Source organism: Sinocyclocheilus grahami, unplaced genomic scaffold (assembly GCF_001515645.1).
Source record: "Sinocyclocheilus grahami isolate Dianchi unplaced genomic scaffold, SAMN03320097.WGS_v1.1 scaffold203.1, whole genome shotgun sequence".
Lineage (NCBI taxonomy): Eukaryota > Metazoa > Chordata > Actinopteri > Cypriniformes > Cyprinidae > Sinocyclocheilus > Sinocyclocheilus grahami.
The window spans coordinates 1,513,701-1,533,941 of record NW_015505382.1 but is presented as its reverse complement, the minus strand read 5'-3'; the positions used below and the strand labels follow the sequence as shown (position 1 = coordinate 1,533,941).

Sequence of the window (20,241 nt, the reverse complement as noted above, 5' to 3'; positions counted from 1 at the left end):
CAGCAGGATTTGGCACCTGTCCACACTGCCAAAAGCATCAAATGCTGGTTCAATAACCATGGTGTTACTGTGCTTGATTGGCCTGCAAACTCGCCTGACCTGAAGCCCATAGAGAATCTATGGGGTATTGTCAAGAGGAAGATGAGAGAGACCAGACCCAACAATGCAGATGACCTGAAGGCTGCTATCAAAGCAACCTGGGCTTCCATTACACCTGAGCAGTGCCACAGGCTGATTGTCTCCATGCCACGCCACACTGATGCAGTAATTAAAGCAAAAGGAGCCCCTACCAAGTATTGAGTACATGTACAGTAAATGAACATACTTTCCAGAAGGCCAACAATTCACTAAAAATGTTTTTTTTATTGGTCTTATAAAGTATTCTAATTTGTTGAGATAGTGAATTGGTGGGTTTTTGTTAAATGTGAGCCAAAATCATCACAATTAAAAGAACCAAAGACTTAAACTACTTCAGTTTGTGTGCGTTGAATTTATTTAATACACGAGATTCACAATTTGAGTTTAATTACTGAAATAAATGAACTTTTTTTCTAATTTATTGAGATGCACCTGTATTGCTATCTCCAGTAATAGGCATCTCATGTCTGAATCAGGGGAGATCTAGGCATAAATCGATCACTGTTTACAAGCGAAAACAGTTAAAAATCTGATTTTTTTTTTTAATGCGAAGACAACAGGGGATGGTTATGGACTAGTATTATGGGCAGAAGTGACATTTTAAAGTTAAAATGCCTTAATGATGGATTTGTTTCTTCTGAACACGTAGCTTACTGCATCACAGGACATGAATTGATACACTGGAGTAGTGTAGATTACTTGAGGCTGTTTGGACTCTCATTCTGACGGCACCCATTCACTGCAGAGGATCCATTGGTGAGCAAGTGATGTAAAGCTAAATTTCTCCAGATCTGCTCCAATGAAGAAACAAACACATCTACATCTTGGATGGCCTGAGGCTGAGTAAATTTTAGCAAATGTTCATTTCCAGGTGAACTACTACTTTAACAAAAAACACTTAATATAAAATATGAACCATCCAAATTAAAGACCTTGAATATTCCAACTTGTTTCTTTTTAACCAATCAACTTACCGTTTTCTTCAGCAAACTGCTTGGCCTCTTCATATGTGACATCACGCTGGGCTTCTAGATCTGCTTTGTTACCAATTAGAATGATCACCTGAGGAAAGATTCAGATCACAGGCTCAAGTTTGATCTTTGTGCAAACCACATGTGCAGTTAAAATATGTATGAAGCTCCAACACCATTTACTAGAATGGAAATGTTAAAGGCATCATTTACAAAGTGTGCACTGTTGTTGAAGCTAATGAACTTACAGTATTGGGGTTGGTGAGATTCCTAGCATCAGTCAACCAGCTGCTGAGGTGGTTGTATGTGCTTCGCCTGCAAATAACATGAACTGCATATGTTCCTTGCGACTTTTAAAAAGTAATATGATAACAGGAACAAATCAAAAGGTAATAGCAAACATTTGAACTCAACGTGATCTGAACAGAATATTGGTATACCTGGTGATGTCATACACCATGAGGGCCCCAGCGGCTCCTCTGTAGTAGCTGCGTGTGACGGCGCGGAATCTCTCCTGCCCTGCAGTGTCCCAAATCTGAAGCTTCACCTTCTGCCCACTCACTTCAATTATCCGTGTGCCAAACTCAACGCCAATTGTATGAGGACAGTCCGCCATAACTACAACGAGACAAAGTTAAGCATGTTAGACTAAATAAAAAGACTTTTCATTTAAAATGACATAAGGTCTTTAATCAATAACCAATCTAAAAATAAAAAATAAAAAACATATATGGTAGTGTTGTAAAAAATACTGATTTTTTTGATACACAGATACTTATATACTTGAAACTGTTTTAATACTCTTTTTCCACAATAGCTAATGATCTGGTAATTTCAGAGCAACTCGATTCACAGTAAATGCTGCAAACTTCATCTCTGCATGTGCTGTGAGTTTAACGTGCATTTGAAAACGCAACATACAGTTACGCTTTTTCACATTCCATCCAGATCATGACAGCTTTTCACAAGATTTGCCATTTGTAATTATTTGACAATTTTCTGTTGTCAAAGTTTCTCTTGTAAACATTTCCCTGCAGTTTCCCACCAAAATAAAAGCTTGAGGCTTTAATTATTTAATGAAAATGAATGGAAATCATTATATTTTTATTACTGCAGTGTAAAGTAAAATAATCATAATAATTATTATGAAATATTCATTTTTTTATTTTACAGTGCAGTTCTATTGTCTATTGCAATAGTGATATATTTCTGTCTTGAAATAATAATACCCTAACCCTATATTGATATATTAGTAGTAGTATTAATAGCTATTGGGCATAAATACAGTGCGGAAAATTATTTATCCCCTGCTGATTTTGTAAGTTTGCCCACTTACAAAGAAATTAAGGGTCTGTAATTTTTATGGTAGGTTTATTTTAACGTATAGAGACAGAATACCAACCAAAAAATCCAGAAAAAACACAATATATAAAGGTTAGAAATTGATTTACATTTCAGTGATTGAAATAAGTATTTGATCCCCAAGCAAAACATGATTTAGTAATCCTTGTTGGCAAGCACAGAGGTAAGACATTTTTTGTAGTTGGTCACCAGGTTTGCACAGTCCATTTGCCCCTCAATGAGTTGAAGTCGTCCAGAAAAACAGCCCCAAAGCATAATGTTTCCACCTCCGTGCTTGACTGTAGGGATGGTGTTCTTGGGGTCATAGTCAGCATTCCTCTCCCTCCAAACACGGCGAGTCGAGTTAATGACAAAATAGCTCAATATTTGATCTCATCTGACCACAGCACTGTCTCCCAAGCCTTCTCTGAATCATTTAGATGTTCTTTGGCAAACTTTAAATGAGCCTGTACATGTACCTTCTTGAGCAGGGGGACCTTGCGGGCGCTGCAGGATTTCAGTCCATTGAGGCGTATTGTGCTACCAATGGTTTGCTTGGTGACTGTGGTCCCAACGGCCTTAAGATCATTAACAAGCTCCTCTCGTGTAGTTCTGGGCTGATCCCTCACCTTTCTCATGATCATCCTTAGCCCATGAGGCGAGATCTTGCACGGAGCTCCAGACTGAGGCCGATTGATGGTTGTTTTGTATTTCTTCCATTTCCGAATTATCGCACCAACAGTTGTCTCCTTCTCACCAAGCTTCTTGCTGATGGTCTTGTAGCCCATCCCAGCCTTGTGCAGATCTACAGTCTTGTCTCTGACATCCTTTGACAGCTCTGTGGTCTTGCCCATGGTGGTGGGAGAGGTTGGAATGGAAGATACAGATTGTGTGGACAGGTGTCTAATACACCTAACAAGCTGACATTAGGAGTAACTTGTTAAAGTGGCAGGACTAATCTGTGTTCCACTTGGGCACATAACCAGTCTGTGGGAGCCAGAATTCTTGCTGGTTGGTTAGGGACCAAATACTTATTTCACTTACTGAAATGCAAATCAATTTCTAACCTTTATATAACGTGTTTTTTCTGGATTTTTTGGTTGATATTCTGTCTCTATCCGTTAAAATAAACCTACCATAAAAATTTGACCCTACATTTCTTTGTAAGTGGGCAAACTTACAAAATCAGCAGGGGATCAAATAAATATTTTCCCCACTGTAATCTCAGACAACAGTTCATAAGAAAATAAGTTAAAAAGAATGTACTTATTTTATGATTACGAACGAAAGTAATTTAATTTAGATACTGTTCAAATTGTATGCCCTTACTGTTGTGGCAACTTTTCCCTGTGGCACCAAAAATGGTATAGGAACAGTTTTTCAAGGTATTGTATCAAAATTATTAATTCCAGTATTGTGATAAAACTAGCATGAGGTATTAGCCTGTATCTCAAAAAGCACTGTTCCCTTGTTTTAGTGTAATGCATATCATTCTTAGCACTTACATTTCTTTTCTGTGAACTGGTGGAGTAAACATGACTTCCCAACCCCCATGTCACCTATATAGACACCAAATATTCATATTTAATATTCAGCATGACAAAATACAACACAGAGACATCTGATCTGTCACAAAGACACAATACCCAAAAATCAAACTCAGTAAATATTATAAAACATTATATGTTTTCTAAAACAGTTCACACGTAGTGGGAAACAGACTGCTCACTTACCAATAATGATATATTTGAAAATATAGGAATAGTTATATGGTGCAGTCGTCATTTTTGCTCTGGAAAGAAGAAAGAAAAATGATTCAAAGCTTAAAATGACACATTAACCCATAAACAGCCGAAACAAACCAAATGTAGAGCATTCACGGCAACAAAATGAAACCACACTGACAGCAATCCAGCAGCGCTCAGCTGACCGGGTAACGTTAGTCCTACTATTGTCTATAAAGACACATTTCCCTTTTCCTCCATAAGTTTGCCTAACCTCGGCGGTGAGCGTTCAGGATAATATCAATGTAGAAATGACAAGCAAACACGAGAGTAATGTAAACTGAAATGTATACAGGCACAGAGTAACGTGACACTGAGCTAAAGGAGCATAAACAATCTGCAGCACTACAATCAGCTAGCGCCATGACTGACTAATCGGCCAATCACATACCCCTGTCAAAGGTTTCGCAGCTATGTGCTAGACCACACCTAATAAAAATCACTCCAAAGTATTATTTTAACGCGCAAACCAGCGGCACTTGCGTCTCCGTGTCGCATTTCAGACGATAAATGTGTTAATGTTCAGCATTAAAGGACTAGTTAGCGTTAGCTGACCTCGCGCTGAGCCAAACCCAGAAATGCTAAAGCTAACAGCTACTCCCAAAATTAGACCCGTGAAGCGTTAAAAATAGTGTCAGACATTAGTATCCAACAATTTTGAAACGCAGTATTGTGAAATGTATCTTGTCATGTGTGTATCCTTTACCTAAAATATAAGTTCAAGTGGTTTTTGGAGGTTTGGGTTGGTCTCGGTGTGTGTGAGCCGTCTGGTCGCTTTCTTCCTCTAAAAGTGCTGCTGCGATGAAAACAGTGAGAGCGGCGACCTCTACTGGAGACACAACACACTGCACTGCACTACTCTCGCCTCTCTACTGGAGACACAACACACTGCACTGCACTACTCTCGCCTCTACTGGAGACACAACACACTGCACTGCACTACTCTCGCCTCTACTGGAGACACACAACACACTGCACTGCACTACTCTCGCCTCTCTACTGGAGACACAACACACTGCACTACAAAACACTGCACTGCACTACTCTCTCCTCTCTACTGGAGACACAACACACTGCACTGCACTACTCTCGCCTCTCTACTAGAGACACAACACACTGCACTGCACTCCTCTCGCCTCTCTACTGCAGACACAACACTGCACTGCACTACTCTCGCCTCTCTACTAGAGACACAACACACTGCACTGCACTCCTCTCGCCTCTCTACTGCAGACACAACACTGCACTGCACTACTCTCGCCTCTCTACTAGAGACACAACACACTGCACTGCACTCCTCTCGCCTCTCTACTGCAGACACAACACTGCACTGCACTACTCTCGCCTCTCTACTAGAGACACAACACACTGCACTGCACTCCTCTCGCCTCTCTACTGCAGACACAACACTGCACTGCACTACTCTCGCCTCTCTACTAGAGACACAACACACTGCACTGCACTCCTCTCGCCTCTCTACTGCAGACACAACACTGCACTGCACTACTCTCGCCTCTCTACTAGAGACACAACACACTGCACTGCACTCCTCTCGCCTCTCTACTGCAGACACAACACTGCACTGCACTACTCTCGCCTCTCTACTAGAGACACAACACACTGCACTGCACTCCTCTCGCCTCTCTACTGCAGACACAACACTGCACTGCACTACTCTCGCCTCTCTACTAGAGACACAACACACTGCACTGCACTCCTCTCGCCTCTCTACTGCAGACACAACACTGCACTGCACTACTCTCGCCTCTCTACTAGAGACACAACACACTGCACTGCACTCCTCTCGCCTCTCTACTGCAGACACAACACTGCACTGCACTACTCTCGCCTCTCTACTAGAGACACAACACACTGCACTGCACTCCTCTCGCCTCTCTACTGCAGACACAACACTGCACTGCACTACTCTCGCCTCTCTACTAGAGACACAACACACTGCACTGCACTCCTCTCGCCTCTCTACTGCAGACACAACACTGCACTGCACTACTCTCGCCTCTCTACTAGAGACACAACACACTGCACTGCACTCCTCTCGCCTCTCTACTGCAGACACAACACTGCACTGCACTACTCTCGCCTCTCTACTAGAGACACAACACACTGCACTGCACTCCTCTCGCCTCTACTGGAGGCACAGCACACTGCACTGCACTACTCTCGCCTCTACTGGAGACACAGCACACTGCACCATACATATACACCAAATACAAAATATGAGATCAAATGGTAAATAATCAACTGCTTTTTCGAAAGTAACACTGTTCAACAGCGAAACCAGAATAAAATTGGTTCAGAAGAAAGAAGCTTTTCTCAAAAAGTGCATTTTTCAAAAATGTCAGACCGAGGCAAGCTGCCACACGTTTTAAATCAACATAAATGTTTATAATTTTAGTTGCAATATTAGTTGGCCAAGGCAATGGTTTATTATATTGTCTTGAGCAATTAGCCGTTTCATTAAATGTTTTGCCCCGGTCTCCCCTTTACTGTTATATCAACGAACACGCTCTTTAAAGCAAAACCTTTATACTGTAGACAAATAATGGCACACTGCACTGTGTCTCCTTTATTATGACTGGTGCTATCAAATCTCGCAGAATCACCAGCAACTGAATCAGTGTAAACACTTACTGTGCATTTTTATATAATATTACACGTATAATATTAAACCGCAAACTCTGCGTTATTTATTTACTGACTGACTGACTTAATTTTTTTTTCCAGAAGAAAATGCATGTTCGTAGAGCTGACAAAAAGAGGAGGGGTTTCATATGCAAATGAGACAAACCTGTTCAAGATTACTCCCAGTACCTGCGGAAGCTCAATGCTCAAACCTACAGCTGTCGTCCCAGACTCATCTGCTGATAATACCTTTTTAAAAAGCTTTAACCAACAGGTAGGTTCTGTTTGATGGTGTTTTAGGATAGAAAAACATTCTTTTGTTTGCTGATGCATAGTCATCATCTGATGTTGCTATTAATTATTTTTCTCAAGCATCACTTATTTAGGTTAGGTAAATTATTATTATTTATTGTATTTAGTAATACAATTATTATTGTATTATTAATTATTGCTTTATTCTAACTGAAAAACGAAACTGATCTTCTATATACCAGTGGTATTTAAAAAATACTTTTCTCTATAAATACTGCAAATTATGACATTATCTCTATAGTAACCAATAAACTGCATTTTATGTCAGATGATGTCAACAGGGTAACTTTTACCTTTAACATTTTCCTGTTGTCTATTCCTGAATGACATACAGTGGTTGAGAACAGGTAAGTGTATTGTTGTGCATTGCACCTCTGCGGTAAGTAAGAGAGACCCGCCCTTTGTGACTCTTTCATTTTTCCATTGGGGGTGGAGATCTGTGCCTGAGGGCATGACTAGACTCATCCACCTCATCCCCCACCTCATACCAGCCCAGCAGTTTGAGTTTGTGGAAGCTTTAGAACAATTTTAAAGATGTAGAAAAAAATGTTCTAGATCAGGGCTATTCAACTCAGCTCCTGGAGGGCCGTGTCCTGCAGAGTTTAGTTCCAACCCTAATTAAACATACCTGACCAAGCTTATCAAAGTATTCAGGACTATTTAAAAATGATGAACAGGTGTGCTGGATAGGGGTTGGAAGTAAACTATGCAGATTACTGGCCCTCCAGGAACGGAGTTGACTAGCCCTGTTCTAGACCGAGAGACAGAAACTGTCATTGTTTTCTTTTGATGAACAAAGTACATCACCCTTCCTCTATTTAATCTTATTCTCAACAATAGACTATGTGGAACACAAGAGCATGCAAACTATGGCTATTGTGTATGGCTGTTACAATAGTTCTTGTTTTCAAACAGCACCATGGTGAACCACCCTGAATTTGAGAAGGCAGGAAAGCAGCCAGGCCTGCAGGTGTGGAGGATTGAGAACATGGATTTGGTGCCTGTCCCAAAGAATCTTCATGGTGGCTTCTACACAGGCGATACCTACCTAATCCTCAATACCATAAAGCAAAACTCTGGAAATCTACAATATGACCTTCACTTCTGGATAGGTGAGACTGTGGTTAGTGTAAATGCAAGGTACTCTGTGTGTACTCGGTAAATGGTGTGCATGTTCACTGAAAACCCATTTATGAACATTGTTAAATGGCATCTCCAGGTGATGCATGCTCAATAGATGAGAGTGGGGCAGCTGCTATCTTCACCGTCCAAATGGATGATTTCCTTGGAGGAAAACCCATCCAGTACAGAGAAGTACAGGGATATGAGTCAAAAACCTTTGTAGGCTACTTCAAATCAGGCCTCAAATACATGGTGGGTAGAGTTAATACGTTTACCATGCTTTGATGCATAATATGCAAATATGGAATCTCATGCAAAATGTATTTGGGTACTTGGTCAGTTCATAATAGCAAAATGCTAAATAATTTTTCTTACCAAACTGCTTTTCATTTCTTCAGCAAGGTGGAGTTGCCTCTGGATTCAAACACGTAGCTTCCGGTGAAGTGAATGTGAAGCGAGTTCTCCATGTGAGTGGTAGACGTGTGGTCCGGGCCATTGAGGTACCTGTGAGTTGGGACAGCTTCAACCAGGGTGATTGCTTCATCCTAGACTTTGGACAGGTGAAAGATGACATGAATGAATTAATGTTTTGCTTTTTCTCTTGCATTTTATCATAAGGTATCCGATGTATTCATGCTATTTCTTTTATACTTGCATCAGGAGATATACCAATGGTGTGGGTCCAAGTGTAACCAGTTTGAGAGACTGAAGGCCACCAGTGTTTCCAAAGATATTCGTGATAATGAACGTTGTGGGAGAGCTAAACTTTTTGTATGTGAAGAAGGATCAGAAAATGAGAAGATACTAACGGTTAGTATTATAAAAGGAAGATGTTTTATTCAGTCATTTTCGATATAGGTTAGTGTTAAAATACACCACACAACATTTTTAAAAAATAAGCATCATACACTTGCTGACTTTGTAAATGGTTTCAGAGAGGAACTGGATATCAAATATTATACAACTGAAGATCACACACTACTAGACCATCAAGTCATTCTGGACTAAATAAACTCACATAGAGACATTTGCCTTATTGCTAGAAGTAAAAGTTTGTAAAATATCAAACATATTTAACATTTGACTGAACTGAACTGGCTCTGACTACCTCAACTAGTAGTGTTGACTCTCCCAGACTGCAGATCGTCAAAAATCAGGCCAAACATTGTGTAGTGTATTTTAGCTTTTAGTAAGGATTCAATATTATTTTCTGAATGCAAATGCTTTACTATATTTTGTCAGATTCTTGGACCAAAGCCTGATCTTCCTGATGCACAGACTGAAGACACCAAGACTGATGCATCCAACAGGAAGTCTGCAAAATTATACAAGGTACAGTAAGCTACACTCTCTAGGTTTTCCGTGAGAAATACTGAAAGCTTTACAAAAATGGTTTATTCTGGTGGTCATTATTACCTAGGTGTCAAATGCCAGTGGGAGTATGTCTGTCACTTTGGTGGCTGAAGAAAACCCCTTTTCCCAGAGTGCCCTGCAGTCCACCGACTGCTTCATCTTGGACCATGGTTCCAATGGCAAGATATTTGTCTGGAAAGGTCAGCTAGGCACATCATTCAAATTAATTCAAAATTTGCATTTGGATCATGCCTAAATGTAAATCTTGACCTTTTATTTCTTTAATATAACAGGTAAAGAGGCTAATAAAGAAGAGCGGAGTGCAGGCATGAAAGCTGCTGAGGACTTCATCAGTAAGATGGGCTATCCCAAACACACTGAAGTCCAGATCATCCCTGAGAATGGAGAGACTCCTCTCTTCAAACAGTTCTTCAAGTTCTGGCATGATACAGACCAGACAAAGGGTATGGGACAAGCCTATGTGCCTAACAAAATTGCCAAGATCAAGAAAGTGCCCTTTGATGCATCATCTTTGCACAAATCGGAGGCAATGGCTGCTCAGCATGGAATGGTAGATGATGGGAAGGGGGAGAAAAAGGTAAATGTGTTCTGTATTGTACAACAGATTGTAACGATCAAGTGTTTTTATGTAGACAAAATAATGGACAATTTGTCTTGTTTTGTTGCTTTGGAAAGATCTGGCGCATTGAGGGATCAGACAAGGTACCAGTTGACCCATCCATTCTTGGGCAGTTCTTTGGAGGAGACAGTTATATCATCCTGTACAGCTACAAGCATGGGGGACGTCAGGGGCAGATAATATATATTTGGTAAGAGCTATAGACCTACTTCTGGTATCCATTCAGCCCTTTCTGAATGCTGAACCTGGAAAATAAACACTGAATGCCTAAGAATTTGGTCCTAAGCCAAGGGGTTTGTCTGCTCATGTTACACAAAAACGCTCAGGTAACAGAACATGGTCGTTATGTATCTCTGCAAATCAGTATATAAAATCAGGTATCTCTTAGCCCCGCTAGGCTTCTGTTAGTCAATAGGATGAGTCATCACTGCAAAGGTTTCTTAAATGAAGTTCCTAAACGTAAGTTAGCGAAGAGTGAGCCCATCTAATCTTTCAATCAACAGCCAGAGTATATAAGTAGCTGCTTGCCTCTCTCCAGTCTCAGCTGTTCCAGCATCCCTCCACCTCCCCAATCTCCACCTTCATCTTAGGTACCTTGCCCTTTGTAATCATCTGATATCAAGTCTCTGTGGGGGTATATCAGAGCTCAATTTGAAACTGCTTCATCGAGACCCTCATCAGTGGACTGAAAGCCAAATAAGTGTAAACATAATTTCCTAAAGATTATATGGGCAAACGAACTCTTTAAATGGGGTTGTTTGTTATGTCCACAGGCAGGGGGAAGAGTCCAGTCAAGATGAGAAAGGGGCTTCTGCCATTCTGGCTGCCCAGCTTGATACAGAGCTCGGTGGGAGTCCTGTGCAGGTGACATTTGCTTGGTGCATCAATTACCTACTGGATGTCTACTGAAATAGAGACCAGGGGTGTTCACTCCTGCTCTTGTAGGGCAAATGTCCTGCAGAGTTTAGCTCCAACCTGCCCTAGAACACTTGTCTGAAGGTTTCTAGTAATCCTGAAGACCTTGATTAGCAGGTTTGGGTGTTTCATCAGGATTGAACCTCTGCAGTACAGTAGCCCTTCAAGAGCAGAATTGCACATCCTATACCATCAAAACAAATTAGTAACACCAGTTTGAATGTGAATGTTTATGAAGGTGCGAGTAATTGAAGGCAAAGAACCCCCTCATCTCATGAGTATCTTTGGCGGGCAGCCAATGGTGGTGCACAAGGGTGGGACTTCACGAGAGGGTGGCCAATCTAAGGCTTCTGCAGTCCGCCTTTTCCAAGTTCGTGCCAATCCTGCTGGGCACACACGAGCTGTTGAGGTGAGTCAAAAGAATGGATGTGTTCTTTGAATGTATCATTGTATGATGCAGTTTCATTTTGTTAAATGTTCTTCATTTGAAAATGTATGCAAAATTGGTTCTCTATTGACAGTTGTTGTTCACTTTGCCTGAAACAGGTTGATCCTGTAGCCTCCAGCCTCAATTCCAATGATGCCTTTGTTTTGGTGACTGCTTCAGGCTCTATGCTGTGGCTGGGTCATGGTGCAAGTAATGCAGAAAAGAATGGAGTCAAAAAGCTTGGCAGCATTTTAAGAGTGGACCTTTCAGAGATATCAGAAGGAGCAGAGGGAGGTGGGTGTACTTCTGTCATTGGTAGAGGAGTGTTTTACTGTACTTACTTAAAAGTTGCATTCAGAATATAGATGAACCCATACTGATCAACTCTTGTTCTTTCTCAAATTTCTATGTAGATGGCTTCTGGAGTGCTCTTGGAGGAAAAGCAGACTATCGCACCTCTGAAAGGCTCAAGAGCAAAATGGACACCCATCCTCCTAGGCTTTTTGCATGCTCTAACAAGACCGGACAATTCCTTGTAAGTTTCCATGTTGAACGGTCCACTGAAATCAGAAAAGAATCTTGCATTTTTCACAATTTATCTTCATTCTGTGCCAATCTAGATTGAAGAGGTGCCAGGAGAGATGACCCAAGAAGACTTGGCTCCAGATGATGTCATGATTCTGGACACATGGGATCAGGTAAAATATGTTTGTGTGTGCGCGACGCTTGCAATAAAAAATGCACTCCAGAAAATGAAATCTAACACTGTAATGCTTGAAACCATTATCTCCAAGGTCTTTGTTTGGATCGGAAATGAAGCTAATGAAGATGAAAAACGTGAAGCTGTGACTTCAGGTAAGACGTTTCCCATTTTCAACTGCAATATTTTGCTACCGTTTTCATTAGCTAACAATTTATCTTTATAATTTTCTCTCCTAATATAGCTGCCAAATATATTGAATCAGATCCTGCCAGCAGAGACAAGAGAACTCCTATTGTTACAGTGAAGCAGGGCTTTGAACCCCCCACCTTTACAGGGTGGTTCCTGGGTTGGGACCATGACTTCTGGAGTTCTAACCCACTGGAACGGGCCATGGCTGGTTTGAAAATGTAAACTGATGACTCGTAGGGCTGAAGGGACAGAGTTGTTTATGTTTGTTTGATTGAATGATTCAAATTGATTATAAACACTTAACATTACCTAACATTTCTCATCTGATTTACCAACACTCATTCTTGTTTTACCTTCATATGGGAACAATGTCCTTGTTTACAAGACCTAATAAAAAATTAATAATAAAAATTCTGTTTATTCAATTCTTCATCAAAATAAATGGAATAACAAAAAAGGAAATTATCATACATCTTTTACATGTACATCTTGAAAATGTCTTTTTCTCTTTACTTGTGGAATATTACTCACAATCACTAGTGTGACTGATCTGTACATAGTTCAAGAGGATTTGTCGTCCTCTTTCTGGCCACTCTCCTCATCACTGTCGCTGCAATGATCCTCATTAATGTCCCGGAAAATGTCAGATAGAAGGAAGCTCTGCTTCTGGTCAACCTTCAGCTCACTGTCATCAAGGTCTTCACAATCTTTTACCAGGCCTGGCAAGACTCTCTCATAAAGGAAGCCAACAATGTCTGGAAGGAACAACATCATAGACATACAATACATTAAAAGACATTCAGTAGGTAACTCATAGTCCAGTCCTAACATGCCCTACTAGACGTAGGTTTTTACATCCAATTTTTGTATTTATTTAAATGTACAACAAACATCCATTATTTTCCATTAGGGACATTATCAAGTCCCTGAAGTCCTTTTAGACTTAGTCAATTGATTACAAGGCTCAAGAAACCATTTTTTGCATCTTCAGTTTCCATCGCTGGAGTACACTCTAGAAGAAAACAATGCTGGATCTACAACTACAATCTAATGTGAAAAAATTAACACACTAACCTCCAAAACACTTAGTCTTCCAATTGGGTACATAGACAACTTTAAGATGGTGCCACTTTGCTTGCGCATATGCTGGAGGAACATCCCTATGAGACAAAGGACAAAGACGTGACAAGCTTGTTTATACCACCAGCAGCAGCATCATGCATGAACAAGCAGGTGCATTATTCTAGTTACTTACTGGGAAACTGAATAATGTAACCTGTGTAATTGTGCTCAGACGCCATTTGCACTACTTAATTAACTCCTTAGAGGATTTTCTTTATTCTGAAACTAGCAATATCACCATGGTAATCTACAGAGATTATGAAATTCTCATATCATTGGAAAAGATTCCAATGTTCAACAAATATACCTTCAACAACACCAAGGTTTCAATTAATCTGGGTTTTCAATGGATATAATAGTTATATACATATACAAAAAGACAAACTGAATGTGGCCAAGACATTATTTACCAACAAACTACAGAAATAATTTTGAAAATCCATTCAAAGATAAAAGACTTTGTAAATTCAATCAATTGTTTGGCTACCAACATTTATCCAAATATCTTGTTTTGTGCTCAACAGAAGAAAGAAAATTCTATAAATGTTTGGACCAACTTGAGCAGGGCTCTACGCTTAAATTATTTCTTTAAAAATTTAGGAGCACAGTCAAAAATTTAGGAGCACCTTCTAATCAATAATTCAAAATTTGATCAAAAATTAGCCTTCCCATTAGAAGGTGATATTTGACTCAAAGTGATTTACAGTGGAATTTAGTTTTTACCTTTGTAATGGCATTTTTCTAACTTTATTAAAAGTATGTCATCTTTTGTGTCAAATTTTAAATTATATTTTATAATCTTTTTAAAAATTCTAATTAAAACCATAGAATAAGAGCAAGAATAAGTTACTAATCAAATGAAATCAGTATTAAAATTAATTTGTACAGAGGTGGCACAGAGGAACACAAAAGTGGCATGTAGGTGTATGTTCAGACATTTTATGAGGATCAGAGGTGGCATGAGTGCAATTAAATCCATAAATTCATGTTAAGATTAATGTTTTAAAAAATGTTGAATATAGAAATATTAAATGATTTAAAGAACTAAAAAGATACTTTAAAAATTAAACTAAAACTGCCAGCAGGTGGCGACAAGTCACTGATTTTATCACTGAATCGTTCATTCAATTGATTCATTCAAACAGCTGATTCATTCAGGAATGAAGCAAGTGACAGTATTTATGAATGGGTAATCATGAATCACTGACTCACTAGATTCGTTTAAACGAAACACCGCTGTGTTTGAATGGAGATGCGGAGCGGCTGAGCTGTGACTTTGTTTCAAACTATTTTCGACAACGAAATAGAGCAAAATCAGACAATAGTGTTATAGTCAGACAATGTAAGTCACTTAATATTAACTTCTTGTCTATTTAACTATTGTATTAAATCAATATCACATTTACAAACTCCCTTAAAAATCATTAAAAGCTGTCACTCATCTTAGTTCATCGCGATCTCACATTTATAATCAACGAAGCTCTCTACACTGCACAATGAATCTCTTATTTACACAGTCTACAAAAGGATTCATGAGATATGTCTGTGATACATTACTCAACGCTGCAAAAACACGTAGAAATCTTTGAACCTCCACTCAGCGATCACAATCACAAATATGATGAAGATCAGGTCAGTCGCACTGGTGCTCCTAAATATTTTGAAATGGTCGCACTGTAGAGCCCTGCTCATTGAGGGTGATTAAATAAAATAATTTTCCTTTTTGAGTGAAGTATCCCTTTAATCTTTTTTTTTTATGTTTTGCTACCTTGTAGGTAGGGCTGAACGATTTTGGAAAATAATCTAATTGCGATTTTTTTTTTTTTACGAATATTGCGATTGCGATTTAATATGTAATTATTTTTTAAAGCACTTTATGTTCTGTATTATTCAACAAAGACAAGCTATAAATCATTGTATAGTATGACCAACACACTATTAGATAGATTAAACATAAATGTTCTTTTCTGTAGGCCAGGCCTATATGTTACCATGACATTAGGTGATGCATGAATTGATATTAATAAAATTTTTATTTAACAACTACAATCACAAATATTGAATGATTTGTTGAACTTCCAACCTTGTAAGCATGTAATAATTATGACAACATAAAGCACTGACAAATAAGCCTGGTGTAAACATTAATATGAAAGTCAGTAACAAATCACACAAACTAAAGTAGATTGCAGAAATATAAAAACAAATCTGTTGCTTTACCACACTACTTTAGGTAATTCGCAGTCACTGTAATAGACATATGTAAACATGTGGACTGCACTAAACACTGTCTGTTAACTTTAGACCAGGGTGCTTCTCAAACTTTTTTGGTCGCGTCCCCCTTTAAACCTATAAAAAAAAAATCGGCATTTAGCTTTTGAATGACCAGCACCTGCCTGGGTCTGTGCGAATTCATCTATGCCTTTTCTCTTCGCTTTCACAAACCGATCCATCTCCCATTCTAAGTCTGTCCTTTGGCTGTTTACGGTTTTATTTATTTTCTTTTTCTGCTGATGGCCTGCGCTCGACTTGAAGCAGCGCTGCTTAGACCGATGGGTGTGTGTCATCAAAGTACTGCAAGAGCTATAAGAGAGCGGACGTCTCCTTATGCTTTCGCCGTACTTTGATGTCATACACAGATCGATCTTCAAGTCGAACACACCTCTTTACTCTCGCGTGTCACGTGATCAAGTGTATTCACAGCCTCTGCAATTGAAAAATCGCGATATTATCACAAATGCAATTAATCTTTCAGCCCTACTAGTAGGGCTATATTTTTTTTAACTTTTTTTTTTAAAATGGAGTCTTAAAAACCAAGAAAATCAAAAGAACCACGATAACCAAAAGAATCATAAGATCATAAATCGTGATCTTGACGAAAGAAATGTATACTATTTGCCACATCACCCACCCCAAACTGCATATAATCCTCACCCGAAAACAGCTGAGAGATCATCCCAGTTGACGTCCGTAACATCCTCCACTTGCAATTGATACATTCTGTGTGAATACATGACATAGAAGCCAGATAAAAAAAAAATATCAGGATAATAACAAAAAAGCAAAGCAAGCATGCAAAAACAAGATATCTTACGCCTTAATGAGTCTGATTTTGGCCTCCTGAGCTTTCCTTCCCCTACAAGTCCCTGAAGACATCCGCACAGTGAGGATGGACATCCTTAGGGGTGAAGGAGAAAATTCAGGGACAATGTAGATTATATACATAGAGAATTACTTAACATGTATTAAACATGCCACCATTTAATATAAGTTTTCAATGACTCTCTCACCATTTCTCTCTGCATTTGCTCCAACATCGAGTTTTAACTTTCAGAGAAATATTGAACCAGGGCAATTTTTGGTACAGTATTACTCTACTGACTCTTTTTGGTGTTTTTTTATTAGGGGACTCAGATTTCAGCACTGTTACAATATGGTCTCGCACAGCCCTCAAAAGTCTCTGCTCCTCCTTCGCTGACCACGGCCCACTTTTTCTAGCTGTGTGATGCAAATTGATGAGATACAAAATGACCAACCATCACTAACCCTAGAATTTACAATGTTGGAAATGTAGAAAAGCAGCTTGCTGAATTAGACTTACCTGTATTAAGTTGAGCAAAACGTTTCTCAAGAGAGTAAGAACTTCGACCCGTCAGCTCAGAAATCTTTTGCCAGTTACTGCCATGCAGTGAATGATACTTAAGCAATGATTTGACTTCTTCTTCTGTATATCTTTTAAGAAAAGGAACCACTGAGGTTTATTACAGAACAAAAACAAAAAGCAGAGCAGATCAATTTTCTAAGACCAAATACCTTGTAAAGCTGTAATTTAATTTACCTTCCCTTATAGTTTCCACCATCAAAAACTTTCCTTCCACGGTTAAAAACATCATGGCAAGGCCTGGGAATTCCTTCCGCTGTTCAAATTTGATTTGAAAAAAGATGACAACAGATAAAGCAATGGAAATTGTACATTTTCAGTATAGCTTATTACAATGTTCAATATGTATTCAAATATAACAAGTCTTTATATTCCAAGAAATACTCCACCCAAAAATTGTATGTACATGGGACGACATAAGGGTGAGTAAATTATGAGAGAATATTCATTTGGGTAGACTATAAATAACAAATAACGTGTTCCTGCAAATAACATGTGTAAAGGGCATGTCTGGGACGCAAGACTAGCGTGTCTCGTATTGTCTCTCAACAGAAAAAAAGTTTAAATAGTGCAGGATGAGGGTGAGGATGATGACCTTAGACCTTTCAAAAACAAAATCAACAGAGAAGCGAGTGAATCCAATGTGATTGTTGAGACTCACCTATCCTTTCAAAAAACTTGTAGACCTTTTTCATCTTTGTCAATTCCTCTCTCTCTTCCGGGAAACGTTTTGGATGAAAGAGCTTGGTAGCATCTTTCACTCCTGTGAGAGCGATAAAATCTCTAACATTCTGTCTTAACCTCTCGTTTTCTGCATTAGAGAATCTCCCATGCCTCAGCATGATGCCTGTGGACACAAGTGTGAAGAGTGGAAGGCAAACATTATTAGCCTTCTTTTATATGGACAGTACATTTATGACATTAATCTTCATGTATAAATGAATGATATAGGCTGATCTGACTAATAATAATTAATGTATCATTTCTAACTTGTTTAAGTATTATTAAAGTAAAATATTAATAGATTAGATATAATCAGCCTACCTAGCTTTCTGAATTCCTTGAACCTTGGCAGATCATACATGATTATTTTATTGATTTCATGTGAGCTTTTGGACTCAATTTTAGGACAAAATTCTTTCAGTTCGTTCAGTAGATTGGGATCAACTTCTGGTTCATCCAACAGCGTCCGCCTTCTTTTGCGCTTTCTAGTACCAATTAGTAAGGCAGGTTCTTCCTCATGTTCTGTGAAAACGACAGGCTGATCTTCTTGTGCCTTGTCATCACAGTCCGGTTGTGTCAAATTTGCTCTGTTTTTCTTTTTCTTTTTCTTAGCAGGCTTCTGCGGCTCTTGTGACTCTGCTGTGGGTGTTTTCTTATCTTTTACTTTATGCAGGCTTGTGACAACCTCCACTCTTTCATTCAGTTTAATTTTTTTCTTTTTGTCTGTAGGTGTCTGCAGGCTCACAATCTCCAATTCTTTATTTTTGTTTTTCTTCTTATGCACCTTTTCGTGGTGCTTCTCAGTCTGCACCTTTGGACTTTCGGTGAGTTCATGCTGGCCTGGAGCTTCACTTTTCTTGCTCTTCTTCTTCTTCTTCTTCTTCACCATTATGTTATTACGCGAATCTGACTGCATTTCATCCAACATTCTTTAAAACGCAAAAATCACGACGACACAGAAAACACAGCACAACGTGCTTTTCACAACAAACACAAAATCCAACTTGATTCTCTTGACAATCTTGATCGTGTCGCTAGAATATCACGTCATCCGCATATACTGTGTTTTCTGAATCACATTAAAGGCATTAAGACGGGAAGAAATTGAAATTATGTTTATAAAGCGAAGTGTTCAATTCTTGATCAACTTTTACCGGATTGCTTTCCACGCGGGTTTTTCCTATTCTGCTTCTTCTTCACCGATAACAAGCTGCACTCTCAGTTACACAACAACCATACTGCCACCTTTCAGACAGGAGAGGAGTTGTTGTTGTTGTTGTTGTTGTTGTTGTTCTTCTTCCTCTTCTGCTTCTTCTTCTTCTTCTTCGAGCTTATTGGCGGTTCGCATTCTTAAAAAAGAGCATTACCGCCATCTACTGCCAGACCATTCAGGACTCGTGCTTTCAATGATGCTGCGTGTTCAGCTCCTCCATCTACAGCCCAAGTCCATCACAGTCCAGAGAGGAGAAATAACAACACTATTATTATTATTATTAATACTATTATTATCATCACTATCACTACCATTACTATCATTATTAATAATAACAACAATAATAACAATAGCCTATCTATATTCTATTCATTAAATGAGTTCTATTTAAAAAAAAATATTAAAGGGGGTCATATGATGCGATTTCAAGTTTTCCTTTTTCTTTGGAGTGTTACAAGCTGATTGTGGATAGATAAGATCCCTGAAGTTGCAAAGACTAAAGTCTCAAAACCAAAGAGATATTCTTTATCAAAGTTAAATTTCCTCTGAATATCTATTACACTTAATGAGTACATGTTCCACTGTTTCTTTAACACCACACCAATCACACAATCCTGTAGGGTGTTTTCCTATTATTTGCATTGTTGAATTAAGACCTGTATGTCCAAGTCTTAATCTAGAAATAATACAGTTTGCTTCATTCCCTGATTCTCCAGTATGTGCCGGAACCCACAAAAACTGAACTATTTTATTTGTCTGTTGTATCAAGGAGAGTCATTACAAACATATTACAAATATATTAGCACACATTAGCTGAATTCAAAATTGCACAATGTAATAATATTCTTACTATATCTGACTGTCATTCAAAAATATGACTGAAAAAATAAGATTATGATAGTATTATTCCAAATGAAGGCAGTATCTGCTTCTAGCTTTAGGTTTTAAGATGATACCACTATAAAAATGTAATAACACATATGC

The 20,241-nt window shown here is 38.8% G+C and overlaps 3 protein-coding genes across 4 annotated transcripts in view; 1 reads left to right on the top strand and 2 right to left on the bottom strand.

The window, feature by feature from the left end:
* Positions 1–5,150, bottom strand: part of LOC107595498 (ras-related protein Rab-14-like) — a 7,727-nt gene extending 2,577 nt beyond the window's left edge. The window contains exons 1-6 of one of the 2 annotated variants that reach the window (XM_016285917.1): positions 4,941–5,150; positions 4,184–4,240; positions 3,956–4,009; positions 1,550–1,727; positions 1,358–1,424; positions 1,113–1,200 (exon numbers count right to left, since the gene is read on the bottom strand). In XM_016285917.1, the coding sequence (XP_016141403.1) occupies positions 1,113–1,200; positions 1,358–1,424; positions 1,550–1,727; positions 3,956–4,009; positions 4,184–4,235 (439 nt within the window). In that variant the 5' untranslated portion in view covers positions 4,236–4,240; positions 4,941–5,150. Of the gene's footprint in view, positions 1–1,112; positions 1,201–1,357; positions 1,425–1,549; positions 1,728–3,955; positions 4,010–4,183; positions 4,243–4,355; positions 4,376–4,940 lie in introns of those variants that run through there. The other variant, XM_016285916.1, reaches the window with a different exon arrangement.
* Positions 5,151–7,057: 1,907 nt separating this feature from the next.
* Positions 7,058–12,924, top strand: LOC107595496 (gelsolin-like). The gene is made up of 16 exons (XM_016285914.1): positions 7,058–7,151; positions 8,105–8,301; positions 8,409–8,563; positions 8,710–8,871; positions 8,972–9,121; positions 9,554–9,643; positions 9,732–9,864; positions 9,958–10,262; positions 10,361–10,494; positions 11,078–11,168; positions 11,458–11,628; positions 11,766–11,940; positions 12,060–12,181; positions 12,267–12,344; positions 12,441–12,501; positions 12,591–12,924. Exons 2-16 carry the CDS (start codon positions 8,109–8,111, stop codon positions 12,758–12,760), a joined length of 2,190 nt encoding a protein of 729 aa, XP_016141400.1. The 5' UTR covers positions 7,058–7,151; positions 8,105–8,108; the 3' UTR covers positions 12,761–12,924.
* Positions 12,925–12,982: 58 nt separating this feature from the next.
* LOC107595497 (transcription termination factor 1-like) lies at positions 12,983–19,408 on the bottom strand. Its single transcript, XM_016285915.1, has 9 exons — positions 18,366–19,408; positions 17,983–18,168; positions 17,499–17,577; positions 17,262–17,392; positions 16,951–17,158; positions 16,755–16,838; positions 16,595–16,660; positions 13,613–13,698; positions 12,983–13,293 (listed from the first exon to the last, which is right to left on the bottom strand). Exons 1-9 carry the CDS (start codon positions 18,970–18,972, stop codon positions 13,100–13,102), a joined length of 1,641 nt encoding a protein of 546 aa, XP_016141401.1. The 5' UTR covers positions 18,973–19,408; the 3' UTR covers positions 12,983–13,099.
* Positions 19,409–20,241: the final 833 nt, after the last annotated feature.